This window comes from Cervus elaphus, chromosome X, assembly GCF_910594005.1.
Source record: "Cervus elaphus chromosome X, mCerEla1.1, whole genome shotgun sequence".
NCBI classification, from domain to species: Eukaryota; Metazoa; Chordata; class Mammalia; order Artiodactyla; family Cervidae; genus Cervus; species Cervus elaphus.
Window position 1 is genome coordinate 72,580,803 of NC_057848.1, and position 20,402 is coordinate 72,601,204.

Here is a 20,402-nt window from a genome sequence, read left to right on the forward strand (position 1 = left end):
CCGTCTTGCGGTTATCGTTACCATCATTCTAAATTCCAAATATATGCGTTAATATACTGTATTGGTGTTTATCTTTCTGGCTTACTTCACTCTGTATAATGGGCTCCAGTTTCATCCATCTCATTAGAACTGATTCAAATGTATTCTTTTTAACGGCTGAGCAATATTCCATTGTGTATCTGTACCATAGCTTCCTTATCCATCCATCTGCTGATGGGCATCTAGGTTGCTTCCATGTCCTGGCTATTATAAATAGTGCTGTGATGAACATTGGGGTACACGTGCTTCTTTCAGATCTGGTTTCCTCGGTGTGTATGCCCAGGAATGGGATTGCTGGGCCATATGGCAGGTCTGTTTCCAGTTTTTTAAGGAATCTCCACACTGTTCTCCATAGTGGCTGTACTAGTTTGCATTCCCACCAACAGTGTGAGAGGGTTCCCTTTTCTCCACACCCTCTCCAGCATTTATTGCTTGTAGACTTTTGGATAGCAGCCATCCTGACTGGCATGTAATGGTACCTCATTGTGGTTTTGATTTGCATTTCTCTGATAATGAGTTATGTTGAGCATCTTTTCACGTGTTTGTTAGCCATCTGGATGTCTTCTTTGGGGAAATGTCTGTTTAGTTCTTTGGCCCAGGTTTTGATTGGGTCGTTTATTTTTCTGGAATTGAGCTGCAGGAGTTGCTTGTATATTTTTGAGATTAATCCTTTGTCTGTTGCTTCGTTTGCTCTTATTTTCTCCCATTCTGAAGTCTGTCTTTTCACCTTGCATACAGTTTCCTTCGTTGTGCAAAAGCTTTTAAGTTTCATTAGGTCCAATTTGTTAATTTTTGCTGTTATTTCCAATATTCTGGGAGGTGGGTCACAGAGGATCCTGCTATGATTTAGGTCAGATAGTGTTTTGCCCATGTTCTCCTCTAGGAGTTTTCTATTTTCTGGTCTTATAGTTATATCTTTAATCCATTTTGAGTTTATTTTTGTGTATGGTGTTAGAAAGTGTTCTGGTTTCATTCTTTTACAAGTGGTTGACCAGTTTTCCCAGCACCACTTGTTAAAGAGACTGTCTTTTTTCCATTGTATATCCTTGCCTCCTTTGTCGAAGATAAGGTGTCCATAGGTACGTGGATTTTTCTCTGGGCTTTCTATTCTGTTCCATTGGTCTATATTTCTGTCTTTGCACCAGTACCATACTGTCTTGATGACTGTGGCTTTGTAGTACAGCCTGAAGTCAGGCAGGGTGATTCTTCCAGTTCCATTCTTATTTTTCAAGATTGCTTTGGCTATTCAAGGTTTTTTTGTATTTCCATACAAATTGTGAAATTATTTGTCCTAGTTCTGTAAAGAATACCATTGGTAGCTTGATAGGGATTGCACTGAATCTATAGATTGCTTTGGGTGGTACACTCATTTTCACAATATTGATTTTTCCAATCCATGAACACATATTTCTCCATCTATTTGTGTCCTCTTTGATTTCTTTCACCAGTGTTTTATAGTTTTCTATGTATAGGTCTTTTGTTTCTTTAGGTAGATATACTCCTAAGTATTTTATTCTTTTTGTTGCAATGGTGAGTGGTTTTGTTTCCTTAATTTCTCTTTCTGTTTTCTCATTCTTAGTGTATAGAAATGCAAGGGATTTCTGTGTGCTAATTTCATATCCTGAAACTTTACTATATTCATTGATTAGCTCTAGTAATTTTCTGGTAGAGTCTTTAGGGTTTTCTATGTAGAGGATTGTGTCATCTGCAAACAGTGATAATTTTATTTCTTCAATTGCTATCTGGATTCCTTTTATTTCTTTTTCTGCTCTGATTGCTGTGGCCAAAATTTCCAAAACTATCTTGAATATTAGTGGTGAGAGTGGGCACCCTTTTCTTGTTCCTGACTTCAGGGGAAATGCTTTCAATTTTTCACTTGAATGGATTTTTTTTTCATTTATTTTTATTACTTGGATGCTAATTACTTTACAATATTGTAGTGGTTTCTGCCATACATTGACATGAATCAGCCATGGATTTACATGTGTTCCCCATGCTGAACCCCCCTCCCACCTTCCTCCCCATCCCATCCCTCTGGGTTATCCCAGTGCACCAGCCCCGAGCACGTGTCTCATGCATCCCACCTTAACTGACAATCTGTTTCACACCTGATAATATACATGTTTTGATGCTGTTCTCTCAGATCATCCCACCCTCGCCTTCTCCCATAGAGTCCAAAAGTATGTTCTGTACATCTGTGTCTCTTTTCTGTCTTGCATATAGGGTTATTACAATCTATCTAACTTCCATATATATGCATTAGTATACTGTATTGGTGTTTATCTTTCTGGCTTACTTCAGTCTGTATAATGGGCTCTGGTTTCATCCATCTCATTAGAACTGATTCAAATGTATTCTTTTTAATAGCTGAGTCCTATTCCATGGTGTATATGTACCATAGCTTCCTTATCCATTCGTCTGCTGATGGGCATCTAGGTTGCTTCCATGTCCTGGCAATTATAAACAGTGCTGCGATGAACACTGGGGTAAACATGCTTCTTTCAGATCTGGTTTCCTCAGTGTGTATGCCCAGGAGTGGGATTGCTGGGGCATATGGCAGGTCTATTTCCAGTTTTTAAGGAATCTCCACACTGTTCTCCATAGTGGCTGTACTAGTTTGCATTCCCACCAACAGTGTATGAGGATTCCCGTTTCTCCAACCCTCTCCAGCATTCACTGCTTGAAGACCTTTGGACAGCAGCCATTCTGACTGGCGTGTAATGATACCTCACTGTGGTTTTGATTTGCATTTCTTTGATACTGAGTGATGTTGAGCATGTTTTCATGTGTTTTTTAGCCATCTGTATGTCTTCTTTGGAGAAATGTCTGTCTGGATCTTTGGCCCAGTTTTTGATTGGGTCATTTATTTTTCTGGAATTGAGCTGCAGGAGTTGCTTGTATATTTTTGAGATTAATCCTGTGTCTGTTTCTTTGTTTTTTTAAGAGTACACATACAATGGAATAATACTGTTGCTGCTGTTAAGTCACTAAATCATGTCTGACTCTTCTGCAACCCCATGGTCTGTAGCCCACCAGGCTACCCTATTCATGGGATTACCAATGCAAGAATACTGGAGTGGGTTGCCATTTCCTCCTCCAGGAGATCCTTCTGACCCAGGGACCCAAACTTCATCTCCTGCATTACCAGGAGGGTTCTCTACCACCGAGCCAGCCACCAGGGAAGCCCACAATGGAATAGTATGCCATGAAAAGGAATGAAGTTCTGATACATGCAACCACATAACACTGAAAATGCTGAGACTAAGTGAATGAAGCCAAACACAAAACAGCAAGACTGAGAGGAAGAGGTATGTGGAGTTACTGCTACATGGATATAAGCTCTGCTTGTGTGATGAAGAAGTTTTAGAAATACACAGGGGTGATAACAGAACAACACTGCACAAATACTCAATGCCACTGAATTATACATACATAGCTGAAATGACAAACTTTATGCTAAGTTATTTTACCATAATAAAAACAGAAAAAATTTGAAATTTAATGAAAAATATTAATCTACACATCGAAGAGGGCTTCCCTGGTGGCTCAGCAATAAAGAACCGAGGAGACGCAGGTTCCATCCCTGGGTCTGGAAGATTCCCTAGAGGAGAGCATGGCAACCCACTCCAGTATTCTTGCTGGCAAAATTCCCATGGATAAAGGAGAATGCCGCGCCACAGTCCATAAGGTCACAAAGAGTCAGACACGACTGAAGCAACAAACATCTAAGAAGCTTAATAAACTGCGAGTTGGATATATTTCAAGAGCTCCAGACCTATACATGTCAATGTAAAACATGAACAAATGGTACAGGGACAACTGGTCACACGCCAAAGAATTAAGTTGGACCCTTATTCCACACCAAATACAAAAACGAACTCAAAGACCTTAAATGTAAGAGCAGTGTGAAAACTATAAAATTCTTAGAAGGAAAGAAGTGAAAACCTGCATGACCTACGAACAGGCAAGGGCTTTCTACATGATATCAAGAGAAAAAGTGACAAAAACAAAAATACTGGATTGCATCAAAATTTAAAACTTTGTGCTTCAAAGGATACCATCAAGAAAGTTTAAAAAAACAACCACAGAAAGGGAGAAAATATTTGCAAATCATGTTTCTGTTAGCCCTTGTATCAAGAATACATAAAGAATTCTTAAAACAAAAAGATAAATAACCCTGATTTTTTTTAAATGGGCAAAGGATATGAATTACATTTCTTCAAAGAATATATACAAGTGACCAATATACACATGGAGAGCTGCTCAACATCACAGTCACCAGGAAATGCAGATCAAAATCACAATGATACAAGGATATGTTGTGCAATTCAGGGGATACAGCCAACGTTTCATGACTATAAATGGAGTATAACCTTTAAAAGTATGAATCACTATGTTTTGATACCTGTAATTTACATAATATTATACATCAACTATATGTCAATCATAAAAATCATGAGAGACCACTTTTTATCCATTACAATGACTACAGTCAAAAAGACAAACACTAGCAAGCATCACCAAAAGAAATGTACTTGAATGTTCAGAGAAGCAGTTTCAGAACAGTCCAAAACTCTTCATATTTACAAAATCAAACTACCCATCATTAGCAGGAGAACAAAAGAACACTATACAGCAATAATGATCTTCAACTGCAACCAACAATAAGACAGTCTCACAACTACATTAAGAGGAAGACAGACACAAAAAGATTACATACTATGTGATTCTATTTATATTAAGTACAAAATTTTTAAAAATTTATGCTGCTACAAGTCAGAATAGAGATTAACTAGAAGGGCAGTGCTAGTGACTAAAAATGAGCATGAAAGGGGTTTTTGAGGACCTAGTAATTTCTACTCCTGATCTGGCTGCTTGGGAAAACACAGAACCCAGGTGTTTTCAGTTACTGAAAAATCACTGAGCTGCATACATTTATGACATATGCACCTACCTGTTCCTGTGTGACATCATACTTCAACATAAACTTAGATACGGTTCTATTTACACACACCTCTGTATTTACTGAGTGACCACCATGTCACACACAAATTTTCTACCTTCAAACGTATACATCTAAAGAAAATAGCAATCAGGGACACCCTACTAGTCAACCTACACTAGTCAATAAGCCAGGATCAAGCACAAAGGGCTACAACTGGCTTTTCACTGCTTCACTTAAATATGAATTAAAATGATTTAAAGAAAACGAAATAGTAAGAAAGCCAGGCACTGTTCTGCAGAAAATAAAACATTTTAAATAAGAGCTATGTTTTAGGAACATTTGTGTCAAAACTGCTTGTTAAAGGGGGAAGGAGAGCAATGTTAAAAGAGGAGTCTGTTTCTTAGCTAAATGTCTGCCCCATCACTGCAGGCACCCCTGCAATTGCCATTAAAGACTCAACTTAGGAGATAAATAAGCCATCCCTCATTCACCACCAAATTCCTCCCCCCTCACAACTCAACCAAGGCTACAGTGAAATCCACAGCAAGTCTCAGCTTCACTAGGAAGGCCTGCTAGTCAATGATCTAGTCAATCAGCCAATCATTTAATAGGCAAGGGAAAAGGACATCCCCAAGTTGCAGCAAAAACTAAAGTTCTATCAAAAATATATTTGCACACTTATAGCAATTTTATAAGTTCACTGTGGTTTTTCGTGGGTATTGTTGCTAGTTTAACATGTCTGCCTATAGATAATCCAGAACTGAGCACGATAATTTTTATACCATCTCACCTCAAGTAGAGGCAGGATTAGCAAGTATGGTAATTAATCTACAATTTCTCCCTTCCCCCATATCTCCAGTGTTCCTACCCAGAGACAAAGACATCCCAGGTTATCTATACCGTGACTGACCAAGATTCACACAGTTCCGCCTGTTGTACTTCACAGAACACTCTAGAGGTCTTAGGAAAAGACAAATCCAGTGACAGAAGGAGAGACACCTACTGAATATTAACTCAAATATTAACAGCATAAAGGATATGCCAAAGTATTTTTCTTGAAAGGTTTTCACCACCAGAATTTTTCTTTCAGCTCTTCCAAAATCAATTTTTCAGTTTAACTTCTGTCTTAAGTACAAGTTGTTCCAAAACATGGTCCTTACCGCCTCTCTTGGAAAACACTCTGTTCCGTGTTTGATTATCTTCACAGTCATTACTAGACTCTTGGATAAAAATTTAACATGTGAATAGCATCTAAATAATCACTGCAGTATTTATATTATTGTAGTATCTAAATAGTATTGTCACGAGAAATTACCAAGAAAAAATAAATATATTCATAAGTCAGCATGTGAACAAAATTTTAAATTTTAAAATAACAACAAAATACAAACACATTATTCAGTCAGTTCTTTTTAAAACTCACCTAACATACCTAAATACTAAATGTTTAGCATGTATCTGTCATGTTCTAAGCACAACCAAAAAATACAAATTTCAAAAATGTCATGAAACAGTTTCAGAAATATCTGAACATTTGAGTAGTCAATCGGATCTCAGAAATGCATAACTATTATATTTTTAATGTCATCATTATTTCTGTAAATTGCCTTTCTTAATAAACCTGAGACATTAGTGTTTTTTTAATATATGCAAAGTTTCCCCCATCCATCCTAATGGAAGCATTTGGGGATATCCTGGCTTTCTGTTCTTAGTAACATTATTAAGTAACATTATCAGAGTTTCTGCATAGTAGTATGAGGATCACTACACTGAAGGATGACTAAAAATTATCAGGAAAGTTGGTTAAAAATAAATTATCAGAACCCACCCTAGAGATATTTATTTTGAATGTGCAGAGTGACATCAAGGAATGAACAATTTTTCTAAATTAAAAAATTATACATTATTGATATAACATTCAGTAATACCTTTAAGCTTTCTAGAAGATTCCAATAAAGCCATATTTGGAAAATACCAAGATGGTTTCAAGGAATCTTTGTACATATCACCAACATTTGGTACCGGAGAACTTTAGATCCCAGTAACGACATATGTGGCTAACCAGATAAAAAGCGATCAGTTGTTTATATACAAAAGTACTAATCTACTCAATTAATATTGATTTATAGTAAACAATGACCCACAGGTCTTGTTGCAGGCTCCTATTTGAGATGATATCAACAATTGACAATACTCCTGAAGAGTCATTTAACATCAAGACAACCTTCTCAGAAGCAAGATTTCATACAAGGGAGTTGAAGAGGAAAGAATGAATTCTGGAAAGATTCTTAGAAAAATCTGGAATAATGGAATTATTAGTTGATGATATAATAATTCATCATCATCTGGAATAATGATGATGGTAGCTAACATTTATTGCCATATATGAAAGAAAACCTATGAATTAATTTGGGACCCGACAAGGAGAAAGACACCTCACATAACCTTTGGCCAACTGTTCTCCTAAAACAAACTTAGTTATTTTGACCACATTGGGAATTAAAATAGGCTAATGACATTAGGAGAAGTTGGGTGAGGAGTACAATTACATTAGAGGCAAGGTGAAGGAAATCTGTACTATTTTTGAAACTTCTTGAGTCAAACGATTTCAAAATAAAAAGTTATTTAAAAACAAATTATCTCTGTAGACTTAAAAATAAAGCTAAGCACAAACAAAACTGAGATAATGAGCCCAAGATTAGTTATAATCTATTAATTATAGAAAACTAATGTAATAATAACACATAAAACTCAGTATCTGTCTGACACTCTTCTAAATGAATTCTATTTTAACTTTTTAAATCTTCACAAAAACATTATGAGGTAGGTATTATCCTCAATTTATAAACAGAGAAAAAGAAATACAAAGTTAAACATGTCTTTTTAAGATAATACAACTGACAGGAAGAGAAGGATCTGGGTCTCAAACCCCAGGTGTCTGATTCCAAAATCTGAGCTCCTTCTTGCTATACTGTACCAGCTAAGGGACACAAGATACAGGAAAAATAACCACAAAATACACTATATATCTGTGTGCAGAGAAAAAAAGCTTCTACCATGATAGCAAACCCTGCTTTTTAAGTTATAAAGACTCCATAGATCAGTGGTTACCAAATCAAAGAGGCATCAGTCATCAGGGAGGCTTTTAAATACAGGATCCAGGGCCTCACTCAAACCTCCTCAATCAGGTTCTCTTGGGAAAGTATTATTAATTATTTAAGTCTATCTTCTGCTAACAATATCCTCACCATTTTCTGTATTCCTCCAAACCAGAGTGTCAGTACTTTTACATAAATGTCTTTGATTTCAGCAATGATCCAGTCTCAAATCCTTTTCCACTGGAAATACTTATTTGAGTCTGAATAAGGACCTACATGCCCCAAATTGTATTTATATATGAAAGTGAAATTTTGCTTCCTGACTTGCTCTACTATCCTCTTTTTCTTAAGGCAACACAGCATTCAAAAGGTGTACTGCATAGATTAGTTAAGATAGATGACAACAGCCCAGATGAGGAAGGCTGAATTCTTGGTTAAGGCTCTGCCTATCCTACTTTGGTCACAAAGAGTCAGACACAACCGAGCGACTGAACTGAACTGAACTGATACTGCTTTGGGGCTTCTGTGGTGGCTCAACTGGTAAAGAATTCACCTGCAATGTGGGAGACCTGGGTTGGGAAGATCCTCTGGAGAAGGGAACGGCTAACCACTCCAGTATTCTGGCCAAGAGAAGTCACGGATGAAGCACAAGCTGGAATCAAGACAGCTGGGAGAAGTATCAATAATATCAGATATGCAGATGATGCCACCCTTATGGCAGAAAGCCAAGAGGAACTAAAGAGCCTCTTGATAAAAGTGAAAGAGAGTGAAAAAGCTGGCTGAAAACTCAATATTCAAAAAACAAAGATCATGGTATCTGGTCCCATCACTTCATGGCAAACAGACAGGGAAACAATGGAAACAGTGGCTGACTTTATTTTCTTGGGCTCCAAAATCACTGCAGATGGTGACTGCAGCCATGAAATTAAAAGACGCTTGCTCCTTGGAAGAAAAGCTATGACCAACCTAGACAGCACATTAAAAAGCAGACACATTACCTTGCCAACAAAGGTCCATCTAGTCAAAGCAATGGTTTTTCCACTAGTCATGTATGAATGTGAGTTGGACCATAAGGAAAGCTGAGCGTCAAAGATGCTTTCAAACTGTGGTATTGGAGAAGACTCTTGAGTCCCTTGGACTGCAGGGAGACCAAACTAGTCAATCCTAAAGGAAATCAGTCCTGAATATTCATTGGAAGGACTGACGCTGAAGCTGAAGCTCCAATACTTTGGCCACCTGACGCCAAAGAATTGACTCATTAGAAAAGACCCTGATGCTGAGAAAGATTGAAGGCAGGAGGAGAAGGGGACGACAGAGGATGAGACGGTTGGATAGCATCACCGACTGGATGGAAATGAGTTTGAGCAAGTTCCGGGAGTTGGTGATGGACAGGAAAGCCCTGCGTGCTGCAGTTCATGGGGTCGCAAAGAGTCGGACACGACTGGGCGACTGAACTGACTGATAGGTGCCTTATAAAACCGTGTTTAAATAAATCAGAGTTGGAACAGACTAAGATAATTTTATTTCCTCCTTAGCATGGATTCTAGACACTAAATTCTTAAGTCACTACGAAAAACAGTGAACTTACCTCTCCAGAAATCAGAGCTATCACCTTCTTCAAACTTGTTATTTGAAAAACCTACACGAAACATAAAATTAAACTTGTAAATTTCGGAAAACAACTACCTAAATCAAATGACCAAAAACCAATTTCGTCTGCAGAAGAAAGAGAAACACCTTACAGGGACTGCTAGTTATGATGTCCCTTTAAAACTGTATAAATTACACACAACTATATATAAAAATAGTGAATTAGAATGCATATGCATTGTATGACAACTTCTGCCTTGTGTCACTTTATTAAGATTAAAATACCAGCCAATCTTATACTACCTGAAATGTTACGTATTCCTCCATATGTACATGAGTGAAACATGGTATGTGTGTGTGTATCTCACTATAACCACTATGTACTTTCTATTCAAAATATCAAATTTTTAATTTTATAAATTATACTTTCATCTGATGGAGGACAACTAAATTACAATCCAATATCATATCATTTTTCCCTTCTCAGTATCAAGGAAATTCTACCAACTTCTGTTTATAAAATTTTAAAAACAATCTTTCACCAAACTCTGCTTTCAAGTTTCTCATTTAATAAAACCTTGTGTCTAGATCTATGCATCTCTGGAAAATATAGATGTGGCTCTAAAATTCACTTTAAAAGCATCTATCAGTAATATTTCATACATTTTTAATATATGAGTTTTAATAAAATGATCTTTTTGGTACCTGAGTAACTACAAGTTACTCAGATAATGTAACTTAAAATTAAATGTCAATATGCAATGTCTCTCAATCATGATCTAATTCAAATAATAAAATATATTAAATTATGGCTTCAATAGTACAGAGACCAATCAATTACTGTTTGAGAGACATTAAGTTTATATGCAAAGTGTCTACATATCAAGTCATTTAATATCTCAGGCTCAACAAAATCTCATGTCCCAGCATTAAACTCCAGAGACATTTAATACACAATTAGCATATTAAAAAGTAAGTATCAGGCCACATATGGCCTCTATATATGAATGGATAACACTTTTTCCTTAAGCAGATATATAATTTCAAAATAAAGATAGTCCCTACAAAACCAGTATATATAACAAAACAGATTTTTTGGTTATTTTATTTATTTAAATACTTGCAAGTTTTGAAGTTGGTTCAGAAAAAGATTACACTCGACTACCCTCTACAATTGCCCCTTCCCCTCCATATACCTTTCCCAGAAAAGTCAAGTGCTGAGTCTCCAAAATGCTTGAGAAGTCTTCCATCTATGTACTATCGGTTTTGATCTCAAACTCTACATAAATTCTACTTTATAGTTTTTAAATTTTTTTAGACACAAAACACAAATTCAAAACTTCTACTGGTTCTTTTGGAGAAGGAAATGACAACCCATTCCAGTATTCTTGCCTGGAGAATCCCAGGGACAGAGGAGTCTGGCAGGCTACAGTCCACGGGGTCGCAAGAGTCAGACACAACTTGGACAGAGGAGCCTGGCAGGCTACAGTCCACGGGGGTCGCAAGAGTCAGACACAGCTTAGCAACTAAACCACCACCACTGGTTCTTTGTTCAAGTAAAGATGGAAACTCAGATTCACCCCCTGGAAGTTTAAGATAGATCTCTTGCTGCAGGAGCAGGGCAAGGAACTCGTGAGTACAGGAGAAAAGAGGTGGGGTTCACCTGTGGGGTAAATCAATTTGATGAGATGCTGCAACAAGTAGCATGGCTATTAAAAAGGAAAACAAGAAAACTAAGTAGAATAGCAAACACATCCAAAGCAGCATAAAGTGCTGCTCTGAACTATGATTAGGAAAGTGATAGCACTCCCTTGTGATCTCCATGAACTCTTGGGAAAGGCACACACTTCCTATGTATGTTATAAGGAAACAGAACTCAATGACTGTAAGGTATCACTTAAGTTTCCATTGAAAGACATCATAAGCAGATTACCTCTGTTTCCAAAACTCTTTCCAACTCCAAAACCACCCACTCTGGACGTATTCTCTCTTTTATTAGACTCACCAGGATCTGAAAAGGTTCAGATACAATTAAAACTTTTTAAAGTATAAAATCAAGTGTGTCATCAATAACTAGGAATTAAATGAATCTGTGTGGTAAGGGAACTTCCAAGGATGAGGAGAGAGTATTACAGGAACTTATGAAATTAAAATATACCTGCAACTTCTTTTTAAAAAATTCTTACATTATACCAAAGTAAAAACGTAAATATACTACTGCTGAAATACAGCTCTCAACTAGTTGCTATTCTACTAGAGAACTTTAACCAAGAAATTCAATTCTACAATTGAACTCTATTCAACTCTCATTTTCTATATATTGAAACCTCACCCTGACAGATCCAGCTATTTACATTATACCTCTATGTGAAAGTCACTGCTAATGAAAATTCTATACTCTTGTCTTATTATTATTCATTATTTATTCATTTTTAAAAAAATATTTATTATTTATTTGGCTGCACCAGGTCTTAGCTGCATCATGAGAACTCTTAGTTGCAGCATGTAGGATCTAGTTCCCTGACCAAGGATCAAACCAGGGCCCCTGGTATTGGCTGCATAAGAGGCTTAGGTCACTGGACCACCAGGGAAGTCCCTATTCATTTTCCTGGTACTTAAATCACACTCAATCTACTTTTTAAAATTAGAATTACGATGGAGCTAATATAATAACGAAAAAATGCTAACAATACCACTTCCCTTTACCTCCCACTCCTCCATAGTATTTCCCCATATCAACCTTCTTAGTTTTATATTCCACTATACAACTCTGAACACCCAACATTTTAATTCATAAAACAACTTTCCATACTCCACGCTGTGAACTTCTAATATCTTCTATTTCCTACATGCTATTCCTTCAGCATGACATTCCTTGCTTTCCTATTTTTCCTAGCAAAATTCTTTTCACTCTTCAAAAGCCTGAGTCAAAACCCACCTCTCCTGTGAAGTCCTCCTTCAGTCCTCCATCTGTAATCAATTCATCAATCACATTCCCACAGCATACTATGTGTATCTCTTTTTAAGCAATATTTCTTTCCATGTGCTTCTCTACCACGAAATTAAGAATTTTGAGGGCAGAGTTTCTATGGCCAGCAGCACAGTTATTTAAAACATAAACTTAAGCACCCCAAACATCACAAATAGCCACTTTAAACTATCATTGGGATAATTATCATAATCTTGTGATTTTCACAAATTGTCTTCCCTACATCTATAATATCCTAATACAGAGGAGCTAAGAGATCTGTGAAATTCCTAATGCCACATGCAAAACTGTGTATATGCAACTATCAGCATTTTTATCAGATTCTAAAAAAGCATGTGATTTAGGAAGATAAGGCTTTTTAGGCCATATCTCACAGAAGATAAAAAGCCAACCAATATATATTTTAGGTAATTAAAAGTCAATTTTAAAACCATGTTACTAGATATACCCAAGTTGTGAGAAAAAAATACCATAAAGATTGAAACAAACTAGAATGGTAAACTGAATCATTTGGGAAAGGTGTAGTTCTTCTATAAATTTCCAGGATTATATGCAGTATTAAAGAGTACTTTTTTTTTCTTAAATATTATCAGAGTATAGTTAATTTACAATTCTGTGTTAGTTTCAGGTATACAAAGTGATTCAGTTTACATATACATATATTCATTCTTTTTCAGATTTTTTCAAAGATAACTTTTAAAGTATCAATATTCACAGTTTTGATCAGAAATTTAATGTATTTAAATCTACAACATATTGAATTAACAATTCATAGTAAAATCTCAGTGATGGTTTTCTCATTTAAAAAGGCTCTAGTCAACAATGTTTAGAAGTCTGCATCAAAAAATATCATTCTAAATTAGGATTTTAAAATATATCCAAATATTAAGTAGCTCCCTGAGTGTCCTATTAAGCTATTTGTTATTTCCTAGTAGTAGCAAACAAAATACACACTTGAATCTCTAAGCACAACTACATGGTCCAAAACATTACTGCCTCTCACTTAATATGCAGGCTTAAAGATAAAAAAAATATATATGCATCTTCAACAAATTTCATTAGTAGAAGAAATATGTCAAAACATAAAATTCACACTTATGTTATCTGTGTATTAAAAAATTAAGTTTTCTAAGTAGCAAATGAAATATCATATAACAACATTCAGTTTCCAATGAATAAAAATATATACAAATACCAAAGATTTTCAAAAACTAACATTTAATAAATTCAAGAATAAGTGTCATGTATATATAAAACTATTAACCCTAGCTTAGGGCCCCATAAGAGAAATTTATTTAAAAATCCATATGACCATTTGAGGTTCTAACAGTATTTTGTTGCACTATAATAAAACACAGTGCACAATATTTTCAGCAGTTTAATAACAAATCTAAAAATGGAAAGGAGGAAACTATTTTGCTGTGTCATTATCTGTCACATCTAGTGCTGGTTGTTCTGAAAGTGACAATAAAAACTTTCAATTTTGGGAAAACAACCTCTTAATACTAGTGAGCTAACAAAACTGTTTCACATACTGCCTTTTCTTGAGAAACATAAAACTTAAGAAAAAGGGCCTTCACACTCTAGTCTCTGGAGTTTCTCCCATTCCTCCCATGCCAATGGGAACAATAACCATCAACACATCAAGAAGCAGCTCTGGGAAGCAACTCTCTTTAACCAATCTACCCATCTAATCAATTCAACGATTTCCTACTATCTTATAATGTAAAACAGTGAAAAGAGTACTGGTATTAAAAACAAAATCGTCATCCCAACCAAGTCTACTGTACACTAAGTTATATCAGATTTAACCTTGCACTAAACAGCCATAAAAGCCTCTATTCATTCCACTATTCACCTATTAAAACAGATGACTAAAGAAAGATTCTTACCTCTGTTTCCCAAACTCCTCCCAGAGGCAAATCCACTTCTCATGAAATGATCTCTTTGAGATGATCCATCACCCATTTCTAAAGTAAATAACATTTGAAGCAAGTCAAAATAACAAAAAAGTATCCTGGTGGTAAGTAAGCTTTAAACCATCTAAATGTGCCATCCACACGGCATAGGAGGAATTTTACATAGCAGTAAGAAAGATGAGTAGCCTAGTAGAAAAATGGGCGATGAATAAGAATAGGTAGTCCTCCAAATGAAAAAAAACGCTGACTAACTCCCACTCATAATTAAAGACACTGAAAATCAAAAGAAGAATATAACTTTTCCCAACCATGACTGACTGGAAACAGTTTGCTAATACGAATCTAGTAGAAGACCTTAATGGGGCTTTCCTCATAGCTAAGTCGGTAAAGAATCTGCCTGTAATGCACAAGACCTAGGTTAGATCTTTGGGTTGGGAAGATCCTCTGAAGAAAGGAACAGCCACCTATTCCAGTATTCTTGCCTGGAGAATACCATGGACAGAAGAGACTGGCAGGCCACAGCCCATGGGGTTGCAAGAGTTGGACATGACTCTGACATGACTTAGTGACTAAACTACCACCAGAAGAACTACCACCACATTTCTCCAAAGAAGACATACAGATGACCAACAAACACATGAAAAGATGCTCAACATCACTAATTATTAGAGAAATGCTAATCAAAACTACAATGAGTTATCACCTCACACAAGTCAGGATGGCCAACATCAAAAAGTGTACAAACAACAAATGCTGGAGAGAGTGTGGAGAAAAGAGACCCTCTTCCACTGCTGGTGCGAAGGTAAATTGATACAGCCACTATGGAGAACAATACGGAGGTTCCTAAAAACTACTAAAAACAGAAGGACCCTATGACCCAGCAATCCCAACACTGGGCATATACCCAGAGAAAAACGTAATTCAAAATGACACATGCACTCCAATGTTCACTGCAGCACTATCTACAAAAGCCAGGACAGGGAAGCAAGCAAAATTTCCATCAACAGAGGAAATGAATAAAGAAGATGTGGTACACACAGATAATGGAATATTACTTGGCCATGAAAAGGAATTAAATTGTGTCACCTGTAGAGACATGGATATACCTAGAGACTGTCATACAGAATGAAGAAAGTCATAAAAACAAATATCATATATTAATGTATAAATGTGGAATCTAGAAAAATGGTACAGATGAACCTATTTGCAAAGCAGAAACAGAGACACAAACATAGAGAACAAATCTAAGAATATCAAGAGGCAGGGGGTTGCGGGAAGGATGAACTGGGAGACTGTGTTTCACGTATATACACTATTGGTGCTATGTGCAAAATAGATAACTAATGAAAATCCTACTGTATAGCACAGGGAACTTTATTCATTGCTCTATGGAAGGAAATCTAAACAAGTGGAAATATATATATTACTGATTCACTTTGCTGTACAATAGAAGCTAACACAACATTGTAAAACAACTATATTCCAATAAATATTGTTTTAAATGCCAAGACTAGTCAAGGACGTAAGGAAATAAGCACGAATTAGATACAACATTGAAACTATAAACTAGATCCACCTTGATCCTAATTTTAAAGGAAAATATTTTTTGAAAATATACTAGTATACTTTTTCCTGTGGATATACTCACATGGTAACACAGATACACATAAAAATGTTTTGATAAGCACTGTCTATAACAGCCAAGAAAAACAGTCAAAGGAGAACAGACAAATTACAATCATCCACAGAACACTGTAAACATTCACAGAACTAAAAACATTAAACTGGTGACTTTCTTCAACAATAGAATGTTCATAAAAACCGACCACATGGAAGGCCAAAATGTAAATTCAACAATTTCAAAAATCAGTTATCACATACACAAAACTCTCTAATTGCAATGCAATCAAATTAAAAATTGCTAGAAGACAAATACTGTATATTTTTGCTTATAAGTGGAATCCAAAAAATAAAACAAGTCAACAAATACACAAAAACAGATAAGATGAACAGATATAGAAAACCAACTAGTGGTTTGCCACATGGGAGAAGGGTGAGGGAGGTATGAAATAGGTGAAGGGGAGGTAAGAGGCACAAACTACTAGTTATAAAATAAATTAGCTACAGGGATGTAATATACAGCACAAGGAATATAGTCAATATTTTACACTAACTCTGTATGGTGTATAATCTATAAAAATAGCAAATCACTATTATACACTGACAACTAATGATCGAGTAACTCAATTATACAATTTTAAAATTCTCTTACATTTGGAAACACTTCTATCAAAACAGTTCAAAGAAAAAAAATTACAATGGAACTTTAGAAATACTTAGAATTGTATGATAAAATGACACCTATCAGAAATTACATTTTTATACAATAAGAACTGAAAATTAATGAGGTAAACATCCATCTCAACTAGTAAGAACATTAGAAAAACAACAAATCACAGAAGAGTAAAGGAGAAAAATGGTGGTAAAAGCAGGCCTCCCTGGTGGCTCAGTGGTAAAGAACCCACCAATGAAGGAGACACAGGTTCAATCCGTAGTTCAGGAATGTCCCACATACGATGGGACAACTAAGCCTGTGTGCCACAACTACTGAACCAGTGCTCCAGGGCCCATGAGTTGCAACTACTGAAGCCCATGCACCTAGAGTCCGTGGTCCACAACAAGAGAAACCAGTGGAATGAGAGGCCCATGCACTGCAACTAGAGAGTAGCCCCCACTCACCACAAGTGGAGAAGGCCTGTGCAGAGCAATTAAGACCCAGTACAGCCGTAAATAAATACAACTAAATAAATCTTTTAAAAATGTTAACAACAAAAGATAAAGAAAGAGGAAACAAACATATAATAGTGGCTCAATAAAGCCAAAACTAAGTTCTTTAAGAAACCAATGACCCACTCCAGCACAAAGGACTCAAAGTGGGGAGATGGAAAAAGGTATTTCATGCAAATGAAAATGACAATAAAGTGGGGGATGCAACACTCCTATAAACAAAACAGACTTCCAAACAAAAGCCATAAAAAGGCTAAAGAAAGACACTATATAATGATAAAAGAATCAATACAAGAAGAGGATATTACTCTCAATGACACATACACACTCAATATAGGAGCATCTAAATTTATATAAATATTTATTTATTTTATATTAAAATTATATTTAAATACTTAAATAATTATATATAAATACAAAAACATATAAGTATATAAAATATCATATTCTTTGCAGAGAAAACATGGAGAACACTATACAGTCAGCAAACACAAGACCGGGAGCTGACTGTGGCTCAGATCATAAACTCCTTATTGCAAATTCAGACTGAAACTGAACAAAGCAGGTAAAAATCACTATATCCTTCAGGTATGACCTAAATCAAATCCCTTACAATTATACAATGGAAGTGTGAACCAGATTCAAGAGATTAGATATGATAGAGTGCCTGAAGAACTATGGATGGAGGTTCATGACATAGTACAGAGGGCAGTGATCAAGACCATCCCCAAGAAAAAGAAATGCAAAAAGGCAAAATGGTTGTCTTAGGTGGCCTTACAAATAGCTGAGAAAAGAAGAGAAGTGAAAGGAAAAGGAGAAAAGGAAAGATATACCCATGTGAATGCAGAGTTCCAAAGAATAGCAAAGAGAGATAAGAAAACCTCCCTCAGTGATCAGTGCAAAGAAATAGAGCAAAACAATAGAGTGGGAAAGACTAGAGATCGCTTCAAGAAAATGAGTGATACTAAGGGAACATTTCATGCAAAGATGGGCACAATTAAGGACAGAAATGGTATGGACCTAACAGAAGCAGAAGATATTAAGAAGAGGTGGCAAATACACAGAACTATACAAAGACGATCTTCATGACCCAGATAACCATGATGGTGTGATCACTCACCTAGAGGCAGACATCCTGGAATGTGAAGTCAAATGGGCCTTATGAAGCACCACTATGAACAAAGCTAGTGGAGGAGATGGAATTCCAATTGAGCTATTTCAAATCCTAAAAGACGATGCTGTGGAAGTGCTGCACTCAACATGCCAGCAAATTTGGAAGACTCAGCCAGTGGCCACAGGACTGGAAGAGGTCAGTTTTCATTCCAATCCCAAAGAAAGGCAATGCCAAAGAATGTTCAAACTACCCCACAATTGCACTCATCTCACATGCTAGCAAAGTAACCTTCAAAATTCTCCAAGCATGCTTCAACAGTACATGAACTGTGAACTTACAGATATTCAGGCTGGATTTAGAAAAAGCAGAGGAATCAAAGATCAAATTGCCAATATTCACTGGATCATTGAAAAATCATGTACTCCAGAAAAACATCTACTTCTGCTTTATTGACTACACCAAAGCATTTGACTGTTTAGACCTCAACAAACTATGAAGAATTCTTAATGAGATGGGAATACCAAACCACCTGACCTGTCTCCTGAGAAATTTGTATGCAGGTCAAGAATCAACAGATAGAACTGGACATGGAACAAAAGACTGGTTCCAAATAGGAAAAGGAGTAGGTCAAGGCTGTATATTGTCACCCTGCTTGTTTAACTTATATGCAGACTACATCATGCAAAATGCTGGGCTGGAGGAATCACAAGCTAGAATTAAGATTTCCAGGAGTTATATCAATAATCTCAGCTATGCCGATGACACCACACTTATGGTAGGAAGCAAAGAAGAACTAAAGAGACTCTTGATGAGGGTCAAAGAGGACAGTGAAAAAGTGGCCTTAAAATTCAACATTCAGAAAATGAAGATCATTGCATCCAGTCCCATCACTTCATGGCAAATAGATGGGGAAATAATGGAAACACTGAGAGACATATCTGGGGGGGCTCCAAAATCACAGCAGATGGTGACTGCAGCCATGAAATTAAAAGACTCTTACTCCTTGGAAGAAAAGTCATGACCAACCTCAACAGCATATTAAAAAGCAGATACATTACTTTGCTAACAAAAGTCCATCTACTCAAAGCTATGGTTTTTCCAGCAGTCATGTAGGGATGTGACAGTTGGGCTACAAAGAAAGCTGAGTGCCGGGGAGGAGCCAAGATGGGGGAGGAATAGGACCGGGAGACCACTTTTTCCCCTACAAATTCATTGAAAGAACTATTGAACACTGAGCAAATTTCACAAAACAACTTCTGATCACTAGCAGAGGACATCAGGCACCCAGAAAAGCAACCCATTGTCTTCAAAAGGAGGTAGGACAAAATATAAAAGATCAAAAGAGAGACAAAAGAGCTAGGGACAGAGTCCCGGGAAGGGAGTCTTAATAGAGGAAGTTTCCAAACACCAGGAACCCCTCGCACTGGCGGGTCTGGGGGAAGTTTTCAAACCTCAGAGTGCAACCTAACCGGGAGGAAAAAGTAAATAAGGCCCACAGATTACGTGCCTAAAAGCAACTCCCAGCAGAAAAGTACCCCAGACGCCCGCATCCGCCACCAGCAAGTGGGGGCAGAACGGAGAGGAGCGGGTGACATTGCTTAGGGTAAGGACCGGCCCAAAGGCCCTGAGAGCAATTGGAGGGAGCTTTTTTAAACTGTGGGATAGCAACAGAGAAAATTAACCAGCCCGAACACACTGCCGCCCGATCGCAAAACAAAGGGACTGAGAAACTCCAGAGAAGAGCTAGCCTGCGGCAGACCGGCCCATCCCACCGGAGGTAGGAGGCAAAGGGGAGGGGAAAGGGGCAAACTCGGCCCCAGAGATGGCATCCCCTCCCACACTGCAAACAGGCCTCCAGTTTCTATCCAAAGACTTCCTGAGATTCTGGATGGTCAACATCTGGCTGCCTGAGCTGCTCAGG

General features: G+C 36.9%; 1 protein-coding gene across 8 annotated transcripts in view; it reads right to left on the reverse strand.

Moving 5' to 3' along the window:
• LOC122689685 (probable ATP-dependent RNA helicase DDX4) overlaps window positions 1-20,402 on the reverse strand; it is a 727,334-nt gene that overhangs the window by 36,027 nt on the left and 670,905 nt on the right. For 4 of the 8 annotated variants that reach the window (XM_043896317.1, XM_043896316.1, XM_043896319.1 and 1 more), the window contains 4 exons: window positions 14,554-14,631; window positions 11,606-11,683; window positions 9,671-9,721; window positions 6,145-6,204 (listed from right to left, as the gene is read on the reverse strand). In XM_043896317.1, the coding sequence (XP_043752252.1) occupies window positions 6,145-6,204; window positions 9,671-9,721; window positions 11,606-11,683; window positions 14,554-14,631 (267 nt within the window). The remainder of the gene's footprint in view (window positions 1-6,144; window positions 6,205-9,670; window positions 9,722-11,605; window positions 11,684-14,553; window positions 14,632-20,402) is intronic. The other 4 variants (XM_043896318.1, XM_043896320.1, XM_043896321.1 and 1 more) reach the window with 3 other exon arrangements.